This window comes from Nymphaea colorata, chromosome 6, assembly GCF_008831285.2.
Source record: "Nymphaea colorata isolate Beijing-Zhang1983 chromosome 6, ASM883128v2, whole genome shotgun sequence".
NCBI lineage: Eukaryota > Viridiplantae > Streptophyta > Magnoliopsida > Nymphaeales > Nymphaeaceae > Nymphaea > Nymphaea colorata.
The window spans coordinates 12,310,211-12,323,434 of NC_045143.1; the positions used below are offsets into that span (position 1 = coordinate 12,310,211).

General features: G+C 38.0%; 1 protein-coding gene across 1 annotated transcript; it reads right to left on the minus strand.

Annotated features, from left to right (window-relative positions):
• Positions 1–5,452: 5,452 nt before the first annotated feature.
• On the minus strand, positions 5,453–12,384 carry LOC116256495 (heparanase-like protein 2). Its single transcript, XM_031632877.2, has 9 exons — positions 11,874–12,384; positions 11,386–11,422; positions 10,367–10,550; positions 7,546–7,694; positions 7,232–7,465; positions 6,939–7,128; positions 6,542–6,667; positions 6,340–6,439; positions 5,453–6,217 (listed from the first exon to the last, which is right to left on the minus strand). The coding sequence occupies exons 1-9, from the start codon at positions 12,093–12,095 to the stop codon at positions 5,801–5,803; spliced, it is 1,659 nt and encodes a 552-aa protein (XP_031488737.1). The 5' UTR covers positions 12,096–12,384; the 3' UTR covers positions 5,453–5,800.
• Between the last annotated feature and the right edge of the window lie 840 nt (positions 12,385–13,224).

Sequence of the window (13,224 nt, forward strand, 5' to 3'; positions counted from 1 at the left end):
AACCATGCATGAAGAATGATGTATGGAAAAGTTATAAAGAATTGATCAAAGGCACAAGTTACTCGAATATTAATGATATTATACATGTAAATGTAAAATATTTGTGGTTGTGTTGAACCAAATTGGGTTGTTATTTCCTATCTTCCACTTATATGAGCATATAGTTATGATAGAGTAAACCTATACTTGTGCTATGTTGGAAAGGTTTTGATATTTGACCAGTATTATAATTACTATCAACATGCATAGCTTGTTAAATTGACTAGTGAACAACATAGATACCATTATTTATAGTTCATAATCATGATGTACACTTCAACACTTAAGTACTATTATTGTTGCATATTATATATTGAATGTTGAAAAGCTTCTTATATGATTTATTGGCTTGTTTGGCAACTGCTCAATGGTCTTATATCTGCAATACAAGTAATTGGAGACCTATTAACAAATGATGATATATATAACATCAAATCCTTGTACTTTATCATACTGGACTTGGATTTAGTGATAAACACAAATTTGGTTAAGATGTATTCATCTAAAAATGTAGGCATTGGTAGAAAATCAACAAAATGAGAACAAGAGAAGTGGTTTGCATCAGTTCCATGATAATGGCATAACTTGGATTCTATGTTGCCATAGTTTTAAATTTGTTGTATGCTAACTAGATCATAGACTTGTGTGCAAAACATGGATACCTTGTTGTTGCAACGGTCTTGTTTAACAAAATAAGCCCAAAAGATTTGATCTCATGGACATCAAGTATAGTAATTTGTAATTAAGATGGCCACTTTACAGAACAAATTATAGTAATTTTTATTACATCACAACATGTAATACTGTTTTATACATCTTTTTTTTTATATATATTATAAGAAAAACATGAACATAATGTGCTTAGTTGAGACTGATGCATAGTTTTCATGATGAATGCTCCTGAAACATAAAATGTAATGTGAACAATCATTTTTCATCCTATCGGAAATCCACCTTCTAAAAGCACCATGTCATCTATATATACAACCAAAATAATATATGATTTTCTGTATCTTGACTCGTTTAGGTGAAGTCCATTTATATTTGTACTAAGTTAGTGCAACTTTGTTTGTCATTTCAGTTAGTTGATTTGGAACATCAATATTGACAACCTTAATTTGGTAATGTCTACTTGCCAAAACTTGTTTCTTTTTGTTTCAATAATAAGTATCAGGGCACTCAACATCCAAGAGATCTGACTACAAGTAGAGGTGGTTTCAAAAATTGATGTTGCAATCATGACCCATTTTTTGGTTTTCATACGAGGGACATGTGTTATGAGCGGCCTAAATTTTGTATGTGATGTGCATACCATGTTGTAAATGACATGTTTTTAAGAAATACCCTTCCCTAAGCCTTGTTATGCATAAATGATATCTGAATTTTTATCATGCAATCCAATATATTTAGAAAATTTTAGTTATAAAAGACAGATCGTGCTATGTACCGACTACACATGCATTTAAATGTTATCACATCATTGCTAGGACAAGTCAAGGTATGCCCGCTAATTGTATAACTTATATTGCATATCCTGTTAGTTATAAGTAATGAATATAGGGTTGTCTTTAGGATTATATGGTGATGTCACACATGTTTGTGCCATCAAGTCAAATCAAATCAAGGTTTCTAGTTCCAAATCCTAAAAATAGATCTAATATATGAAACACCTAGTTAATTATATTATCTGATTAGTTCTCATTCATGAAGGATTACTGCATACACTCCTTACACCCATGGTCAACACACATGTATGCACAGACCACCTTCCTTGGAGAAAATGTTTGACTGATATTTGAAATATTGAATAAGTCATTAATCTAATTGTGGAAAGTTATCATGGTCCATTGTATTATATGATATATAGAGCAATTTCAAAGTATTTTTAGAATGGTCATTAAGGATTCAAATCATTTAAAATGGGTTTCTAAAAAATCTCTTTTCAAAATTACATCTTTGTTTGATTGATTGTTAGTTGGTGAGGATCCTAAATGTTGAGAAGCACAACTTAACCATTGGTCTGATCGCCCCTACTAAAAGTGTTAGGAATGGTTAGGCCTCATATCGATAGGTGGATCCCACCTCCCTGTTTGGTCATGCATTTATAAAACATGAAGCCAGTTATTATGTTTTAAATCTCTCTTTCTATCTATTTCAAAATCTTCCTGTTTGCCTCTCTCCCTCCTTCTCTCTCACTAACTCACTCAATTTCTCTCTCTCCATCAACGTGAGAGGCATTGCGTCAAACATTGTCAGTCAATAAAATGATTAGAATTCTCTTGATAGATATTTGAAGATTTTCATGTACAGCAAGCCTTTGATTTGAAGGAAAACCCTTGATTTCTCTTCAATTGGATGTTTGTTCTTCAACTTGGGGGCATGACGATGGACGTAGTAGTTTCCACAAGCTTTGATTTGAATGTTTTGGTATTTGGGGCTTTTGGAAACCCAACGTAAAAAGGGGTGACCCCAGCTTAACATGCTTATACTAGAAGGTCATTGGATATACAAATGAATCCATCTAGCATGAAGGAAATTTTTGCGGCAAACAATGACATCCAATATGCACGAAAAGAAAATCCCTGCCGATGGTTATAAGGAAGAGCAAATGTTGTCTATCATTGCTACAACATATATGATTATCTGTAAAGATCTTCCCCTTCCAAACTACCTCTGGTGTGGACAGATGAAAGGTATATATGCTTTTCTTCATCTACCACTCACCTCGTTGGTAAAAAATGTGAGCAAAGTCGATGGTGCATAATGCAATCTTCATTCTTTTGTCAATGATAATGGGTGTTGGCACTCACGCATGGTCTCCCTCAACAAAGAACAAGCACTATCGCATCCTCATTTAGCATGTTCGAGAAATTGAAAACATAAAAAGTAGTTTTTTGAAGATAATATGTTGGTGATATTATGGCAAATTAAGACCGAAATCCTCGGTGATCTCATATCACCTTGGATCTAAGATCTAAGGTAAACAAACACCTTTAAGTGATCAACTTATGTCGACAACTCAAGTGCTAGAGTATCAAAATGTGGAGCCCAAAAGCATCAAGATGTGGCAGTGTGTTGGTTGCCGGTCATGTTTTATGTGGCTCCACAACAATAATATTCAAAATATAGCAAAAGAATAAATTATTGTGGTTCAACTTGAGGTGGAAGATGTTTTTTCCAGCTGCACCATTTTTTGGAGTTCATTTGATTGGTTAGTTGAGGTGCCCTTCTTTTTGTAAAGTTAATAACTGGCATCACCTTTAGTTGATATAGGACCTCACACACACCACACCACAGTCGCAAGAAGAAGAAGAAGAAAAAGAAGAAGCATTTCTTGTTAGGAGATTTGCCTTGTAATCCAAGTAACCAATGTTCAAGTTTGGTCACCATATTGAAAAAAAAAAATCAATAGATTCAACATAAAAGCATACAGATTCTAACCTCACACACCGGTACTAGCTGAAATGAAACAGTATTTGGTTCCTCTCTAGCCAACGTAGGGGATGGTCTTTTTAGATCACTAAATATTTTCCTTGCCTTTTTCTTGTGAAACAACCAGACACATCTATCTTTTGCTTCTCTCCGGCAGGAAACTTCTGTGCTGCTCCGTCACTGGCTTATCTATCACTCTCCACCACCACCACATGTACCACCTGATTCAGATATACCCACCTCTCTCTCTCTCCCTTTCTGCTGCGTGGTGGTCAAACCCATATTTTCCTATAAATCAGTGTTTCTGATGTGGATCTCTACATGAGGCGAGCCCAGTTTGCTGGTCCGCTCCCACCTCTCTTTCTCACTCTTTTCTCTCGTCCCCCATGTTCCTCCTCATGCTTCACCTTCATCAGTCCCGATCTCATTTTTCCTCCTCCTGCTACTTCTCTTACTTCTTTGTCTTTTAATTTTGTGGCTTTTCGTTTCTATGTTGTTGTTTCTACTCTAGGGTTTCCTGCTTAGGCACAGTCCTTTTAGGCATTTTTCTAATTTATCCTACAATTTTCTTTTCATTTCTCTTAGATTTGTTGATTTCAATGATGCCCTCTTCTTAGGTTGGAAAGGTTTTGCATGAATTTTGAACTTATGATATTGGATGTTTATTGTGTACGAGTTCTTACTCTAATTTGATTACATTCTATCTTAATTTCTTCTTTGGGTGGAAATATCTCTGGCATTTCATGCATAGCAGACAATTGCTGTAATGAAATGAAGTAGTTTGACTATTATATACGCTTTGCAATTAGAATGAATGGGAAAAAATAGTTAAATTATTATCTTAGCAAATGGGTGTCGTGAAATTCAAACAAACTAGGAAGTTTCTTCTTGATTCATTGCTAAGACTGAAGGAACTGTGCTTTTGTTGGAGTTGTCTTTTATCTCAAATGAATTCGGTAGTTAGTGCTCACTTCACTCCTTCTGGGTTCATCCTCAGAGTTGTTACTGCATTTTTCAGCAAAAGTTTTCTCAGAGGTGTCAATTTGTCATTGTAAACTTTGTGCGGGTTGAGTTTACCATGTGAATTTCCTAAGATATTTGAATTTCTACATTCGTATGGATGAAATTGACCAAACCACTTCATGTGCATTTAGCAAATGAATGAACTACATTTTTCAAGTAGCCTGCGATCACGGTGCATGAAACCTGATTTGCAGGTATGCTTCTAACTTCCATCAGCCTAACCTATGACAGAATTATACAGAAAATCTTCTAGTATCTGCGTGCAAAACTTTACCTCGTTCAATGCCTCACTTCATACTTCAGATGAAGGCAACGTAAGGGCTTATATTTCATGTCATTTTTTAGGTTTCAGCCAAACTGCAAAAGAATGTGGTGAAGATGCCTCAATCGATGACAATCCTTCTGGATAATTCTTACTGCTAAAGAACCTTACAGCATTTTTTGTTTTTTAGCATTAGCTATAATCCTTTATCCTTTCGGTTTCTGTCACAAAAGGCATTGATCATGTTCCTATATAAATGTAGAATGGCAGAGGCTGTAGCTTGTTTGGAATATCTGATAAAATGTAAAACTGACCGTGGGACCAACGGTTTAACGTTCAATATTTCAATGCTCTTCCATCAAAAAGAAGGGCATTTTTATTCCTAGAATGAGAGTTCCAGGCCATCAAATAGTGCATGAAAAAGGAACCTGGAGTCTCATTCCATTCCAGTTTTCTCATTCTGGAATTGTCATTCCAGACAATTCCAAGCTGTCAAATGCCCCCAAAATGTGTCTAAATATAGTGGAAATCGGATGCTTCAAATCTTTGTAGCTACACACTTTGTATATCTTTGATTAACTCAGATATCAAATGTCTGTGTGCGAGTGTGCAGGGGTATCTATGTATAAAAAAGAGAGAGAGACTGCAAAACCTCCTTTACTATTCAAGATTAACCTTGATGAATTCAGCACCACATCACAGAAATTCATTTAAATTACCATCAGTATTGTTCTGAAATCTAATCATGTGGTTGTATGATACACTTTACGCAAGAAAGAAAATGCATGATACACTCACCAATAAAATAATGCCCTTCACCCACCCAATTGACAGCGAGACTCATAACAATAGACAAAAAACTAGTGCCTTGGGCCACAATGACAAACAAAATCAAGACTACCTATACAAGAACCAGAGCAAGTCAGCAGAAGGATGACGATACTCACAGTATGACAGGAAATCTCCCAATCCTTTGCTTGGGGATTATGAAAATAGCCGTCATCTAACAAATAAATGCAACTGTAGGACAAGATTTATAACCATCTATGTTCGAGCTGCCTTGTCAGGAGAACAGGCCAGAGCATCAATATGAGGGAAGTTAACAAATGCAATAGACAAGGGCATGACGGATATAGAAGAATTGGCACCGACAAATGCAGGACTTAAAGAAGGAATGTCACCATCAAGGGTAAGCTCCAGTAGCTCCCCATTCAGCAACATGCTTTGGCTTCTGAGCTTTCCATGCCTTGGAGTTAGATGGTACTCCCTTCTCCTAACTTTAGGGTTAGGAGCCATCTTTCCCATCCATGCCACAACTTTTTTAAGTCCATGCATGAACGTTCCCTTCTTCTTGATGATGATATTCTCAGATGGTGGTGCAGTGATATTGGCATCTGTTTGTAACATGATCCTGAATTCTGTATCATTACTCAGATTTATCAGAAGCATTGTAATTCCGGCCTGCAAGACGAATAAGAAAATGGCTGTCATTGGCATTCAGCTTTATCTGGTAGCTCCTGATTTTTGCTTTCAGATATAGAGTATGAAATTAAGCATTTTACAACAAGGAAAACATCTGTTACATTGTCTTTTGAGCAATGTGCATAGGCTCTCAAATACGCTGACCCAGTAACATTGGTGAAAAGAACTCTTCTCCCCATGAGTTGATGCCACAACAATGCACTGGCAAGAAAATGAGGCAACAGAATGAAAATCCACCATCTACATGCACACAAGATTTCAGAATGAATCAAGCTAGGAAGCAGTATTTGTGAGTGTCCACACCTGTAGTAATCAGGATATGGTACCATCGTTTCTACATTTAGGAGACTGTAGTTGCTGCCTATCAATTTCTGTCTGCAGTACACCTTTGTGTCATATCTAGCTGACATACCAAGCTGATCCAAGTACCTGTAACATGACATTTCCCATCAAAATTGAAAAACCTTGTCCAGCAAAATGCACCAAATATCAATAGTATAGAGGAACACTGTGGATGGTGAACAGGGGTGCCCTTTGAAATTTCATATGATGTGTGTATAATGAGATTCAGTATGTGAGAACGATAAGCGGCACAGAATTCATGGCTCTAAAGCTATAGAAGTAAACAATAGCGACCATAAAAAAGGGATGAGACCAAATAAAGCACAAGCAACATGCACAGAGACAGAGAAAGAGAGACCAGAAACTGTCTGCATAAGTATCAGAAAAATCAGGAGCACCACCACGGAAGACACCACCAGCTTCTCCAACCCAAGCAGTCGTCCATGGACCAAATTTTTGTATAATGCTATGAAGACTTCTAAAGGTCCCAGCTACATGGCTAAGATAGCCAGGGTCCAAGACCTTTTCAATGAGATTGGGATCATCAGCTGAAACAAAGTCAAGAAATCAACCAATATATCACTCCTCACAAACTCGGAACTGTTTTTCTAAGTTACAAGATATGAAAAGAAAATTCATTGGCTATCTTACGTGCACCAAGATTATAAATGTGATGTGTTAACACGTTAAATACTCCTGGCCTTGAATCCTGAAGAAGTTGACTAAACCAATGCTCATCATAGAAACCCCCTGGCGCCAGCAACAGTGGGTGCAATGAGTTGCTATCATAAATCTCATTTATTAGGGATCTGAGCTTAATCAGGTCTTTGGCATATTGTCCAGAAGGTACACTTGCACCAATGCCCTTTCCACTTAGTTCATTCCCTGCAATAATTCACAATTTAGTTGGCACCTAAAGAATACTTGATGAATGTATGCAAATCTGGATGAGCAGATCTTATTACCAAATTCCCATGAATCAATTTGAAATCCCTTCTTAACTGTATAGTCTATAAAGGAATGGCTGTTGTTAGGATTCCAATCACCAGTCCAAACTTCATTTACACCTTTCTTTCTCCCGTATAGTGCATTTAGGCCAAAGGTAACGATTGCCCTGCAATGAAAATTTCGATCATAGCAGCAGTGACAGTGCTGGTTGCAGATGAGATGTAAGAAGTGGACATTGACCATGATAACAAAAGTTTATTTCCAAGATCAAGACTACAATTATTGCAGCTTCCCTCACAATATGAAGAAGAAAATATTACTTCGAGGTATTCACCAACTATTCTCTTACTTGATAAATCACACAAATACCCCAGCTACTAGAAAGGATATAAACTCACACACAATTTGAAAAGAGAATCAATTATATCCTCAACAGTGCATACAAATATCTACTACAAGGATAAGGTGTCAAAATATGTGATTTCTATGTGTGTGTGTGTGTGTGTGTATATATATGCTAAGTCATATGAATATTTCAGTAAGGTCCATGTGCCCATGTCATTGTACCTGTATCAAAAGTGGATACTTGGACATATTTGGATACTTTTTAGATCGAAACTGATCCAAACTGCTTAACTTTGCTTGATTTAATTTTTTTTCCAACTCAGTTTTCAGTCTGTATTTAGAGTTACTATTTATTTAAATATTGCTTTCATTTTGATTTCCTTTGTGTTATTTTGCAATTTATATATATATATATATATATCGTTGTACCCCCACACCCACATTTTCTAAAGTTGTCGTGTTTGTACCTATATCTCCGTATTCATATCCGAACGATACCCGTACCCATGTGACTTGGTATGTATGTATGTATATACACATTGATTATGTATGTGTGTGTGTGTGTGTGTATGTGTATATATAAATATATCTTGTAGATTTTTCTGTTTTTTTACCTTCTTTTTTTCTTTTTTGGTTTTCTGCAGCTCACAAGCAGCATTTGAGCTAGCTGTTGACCATCTCCAACAGCTAATTCTTTTACTTTCTCTATATATAGAGAACTCGTTATTCTTTCTTTTTTGATTTTTAGTTCAGAACTTTTATCCCAGAGTGTATTCCTTATAATTTTCCGAAAATATTCAATGAAGCTTTCAGTTCAGATTCTCTATTCTGTCTGCCAACTGTTCAGAAGATTGTTTTAGCCTATTTTGGCATACTACCAAGGATTTCATGACATTGTGTCAGAGCCAGATTAGATTTGTGAATCAGATTGTTGTTTAATGTCCAGGGTGGTGCCATCTTGGAGTTACTATCCTGATCCTGAATCACGAATACTTACCAGTTGTTTGATGAAACTTCTGTAACTACTAAGTCACAAGGGTATGGGCACGAGATACAGGTACAGACATGGCAACTTTAGAAAATGTGGGTATGGGGGTACAATGGGATATATATATAGCAAAATAACACAAAAAAATAAAAATGAAAGCAACATTTAAATAAACAAGTGATATAAATAAAAATATTACATGTTAATGAACAATAACCTAAGTCACGCGAGTGCGCCAAAACTGGTGAAGCACTCGATAATACCTTGCCGCATCTGCACCTAATTTTTTTGGCAACTTGCAGCATCCCACACCCGCACCCATCCGACATAGACAATAACTCTAAAAACAGAATGAAAACTGAGTCGGAAAAAATTAAATCAGGCAAAATTAAACAGTTTGGATCAGTTTCAATTTAAAAAGTATACAAGTATGTCTACCCACTTTGGGTAGAGATACAGCAATAGAGGTACATGGACCTTACTGAAGTACCCACATGACTTAGTGTAGCTGCATATTGCAGTTTTCTGGAGTTAAAAGTGCTGCTGCAGCCCAGCAGGTGTGGTGACTGTTTTCTTACCTGTCTTAAAGAAGGATTTGCTGCTGCTATTAATCTTTGGATTGTGCCAAACACTAGATTCAGCACATTGATATTTCATTGTGAAGAAAGTAGAGGCCGCATTCCCTAAGGTGTGCATTCTCTTTATTATCCCTTATTGTTTATAATGGAAGACAAAGAATTTGGTTCTATGCCAACCATTCCCAAACTTTCTTCCTTCCACTATAAAACATGGGCCCCATCCATGAAACATATTTTTTGGGAAAGAAATATCTAGGGTTACATTAATAGTACCGAAGAAGAGTCTAAACTTGCTCTTACAAAGAAGATAGAAAGAAAAGGGGTAGAATTAAATGAGAATGAGAAAGAAAAGGCTCAAAATGAATATAATAAGAAGTGGAGACTGGTGGAAATGTGGGCATCATAAAGCCATCCATTGGCTTCAAACTGGAGTTGATTCCACAACTCAAGCACAAATATCCAACTTTCAGCTAGCATATGAAGCATGGAATTATATACAGAAACTTTTACATTGAAAGATGCTGCCCCATAAAGCTAATTTACAAAAGAGTATTATGCTGGTCCATCAAGGAGAAAAAACTATTTGAGAATTTTATGGTCAGATAACGCAACTTCGGGTTCAACTCATTTTATGTGAGCCAAAATAGATGTCGAATTTAGCTCTTAGAAGGGAACAGCTTGACAAAGATAAACCTGCACCCAATTCAAACCTGAGACCTTGTAGTCATGTAGTGCCTAACCACTCAGTTATTTTATTCAACCCCAACAAGAGGGGATTTCATTCCCACAACACACATCAAATTTGAGTTAATTTCGTCTATCAACATTACAGGCACAGCTTCATGTTCGGTCATCAGGAATGAGCACAGAAAATGTCGTTCAAACAACGATAATTATGGGTCGAGATCCAAGCACTTATACACATACCTTGTCTGGTTGAAGAACTTATTCAGTTCATCCCACCTGTCCATGCGCAAACAACCCTCAGTGTAACCAAACAACCCACTTTTATCCCTTTTGAAAGGTAAGCATGGGGACTGCAGTTCTCCCACATCATAAATAACTTGATCTTGCAATGATCCCCCGATCCTTATCCTCAACCGATCAAAAGCTGCAGTAAGAGTGACAAAGAATTCATTAGAAGTACATGTTTGCAGATAGGTCCACATAATATCGTATCATTATCAGAATAACCATGAATATACTGCCGCAACATTATCTGTACAATCAAAATAGACGATGTATTCCAAATATTTTCAGAATTTAGATTCACTCATACAGTTCCAAGCAATATCTTCGATGGAAGTCTGAAATTGGACATATAGAGTCAGTGGTCTTGTTTGTTCTGCTAATGCGAGCTTTTCATACGACAATCATGGTTGAATTATTAATGAAATAAGTTGTTTTTCTTTTCTGGGATTTCTTTCCCATAATGAGGATTTCGCGACGGAACCCTTTGATTTTCGGAGTTGCATGTACCATGTAGTGTATCCATAAGTAGCGTGCAGCATCCAAGAGGTGGGACTGGCTAGTTTTCGTCTTATATGGATTATGTTCAAAACCGTGAGGGGCGTATAAATTTTCAATGCCCAACACAGTTCTCCTGGTTTATAGCTTTATTGGGGGTGAGTTGAAACCAACTACAAGGTGGGTGAGCATCAGCCACATTGAGTTACACACACGTCTCCGTAAACATCTGATAGCTATCCTATACCACAGCTTGCCTCCATTAACGGCACCCCTGATATCAAGGTCAATACTCCTCATACCACCTTCCAAGATACCACCTTCCAAAATTCAAGGTCAATACTCTTCATACCACCTTCCAAGATTCCTGAGAACTTGGCTACAACACACCACCCATGTCGGTTGGGCTACCGGTGAGAAAGAAAGAGTGGGTTAAAAGAAAGAGAGAGAGACATGGAGAGACAGGAGAGCCTTATTACCTTTGACAACCTTGGCTAGAAGAGGGTTATGCAAGTCCTGTCACAAGAAAGGAAGAAAAGACCCCGTTTAAGCCCATGATCAAGCACCCAACTTTCACACGCCAAATATCGTTTTTAAGTTATATAAGCTATTAAGACATATAAATGCAATTCACACTTTGTAACACTAAAACCGGGATAAAGAAAGGATATTTTCATTAAAAAACCAGTATTTTGTAAACAAACTTTGGTGACCGTTAGTTCCTGAGCGGATACCCTGAGAAATGCTCAAGGTTCCAAAATACGCCAACACAAACCCAATACTTCCATATCGAGAGATATTGGAAGACATCTCAGACGAAAAGATTTAAAGATGAATCACAATAACATTCACAACTGGACTTGCTATTGCAGAATATGGCGAATTCATATGCTCATGCATTAACAGAACGACCCTTTTAAAAAAAAAAAAAAAAAAAGGTGACAAAAGAATGGTCCAGTTACTTTACCAAGTTAAGGACGGAAGTCTGCGGGTGAGCTGCAAGGCAACGAGTATCGGCAGGGTCGCAGTGTTCAGGAGGCCCCCAGTCGATCGTCGCGCACACGAAATGCTCGTCAGTGGTGGCGATGGCGGCCTCCCCTACCACCCTCACCTCCACATCAGCGCTCTTTCCCTCTCCCCAACTCACCAACACCAACAACCACAGCACCACCACAACCAAATCCCTCATTCCCTGTCCCTTGTACGAAGTACTTCACGTCTGATCTCCTTCCCTCTCGCAACCAACCAGATTCTTCACAGCGAGAGAAAGAGGCGACGCTGAAGCAAGAACGGAAGTAGTGGTTGGTGGCTCGGAGCCCCGACTCTTGTACGCGAGGCAAAAGAAAGGTGCCATCGTTGGGATGGGATAAAAGGAGGGGAAGGAAGGAGAGTGGAGGAAGGGAGGAAGGTGTGGAAGGAAGAAAAGTAAGCAGTGGGCGGCGGAGGGAGGCGGATGGGCCACACCGGAACAGGCGGGAAAAGGGACGGGGACGAAACAATGGGAGCCACGGTGGGGGTTACAACTTACAACCACTCTGGGGTGCCAAGGTTCCAAGAGTACGGGTCTGCTTTAGATGTTTTGACCGATTCATACTTGGAAAAAGCAAGCTCGGATCGATTCCTTGGTTCATTCAAACCTGATGTTGACGTTCAACGAAACGAGCTTAGCTGCCTGGATCTTGGCGTGACGTGGTTAGAACGATACGCGGTTAAGCACGAGTCAAAATTGGGTTGGAGCTTAACTAAGCCAGCTAGCCCAAGCCCGTTAATAAAAAAGTTTACTTTTAACTTGAATGATACAAAAACAGCACCACTGCAACCTTCTCTTCCAAATCCTTCATTCCATGTCTCTTCTATGAAGACCTTCAGCAAGAGAGAGAGAGAGAGAGGCGATATGAAGGAAGAACAAAAGTAGTGGTTGGTAGTTCAGGGCGCCACACTTGTATGCGAGAAGGCAAAGGAAAGGTCTTGAACGTGAGGAAGGGAAAGGTGCCAACGTGAGGAAGGGGATAAAAGGATAGGAAGGAAGGAATAAGGGGATGGGAGGAAGGTGTGGAAGGAAGAAATGAAGTCATGGTTGGGGTTACAAGCAAACCCAGGTTCCAAGAATGCGGGTATGGGTTAATATTTTGACCGAGCCGGTTAATGAAGAAGTGTATGACAACCACAACACCATCACAACTTGAAGCCTAGGTGATGGTCAAAACAATATGATAGATTTGGCTTCCATAGTTGATTTAGCAATTAAAGTGTTTTGAATCATACCAAAGCTGGCTCACTTTAAATTCTTATTACACTAATAAGTTCTTTTGAAATGT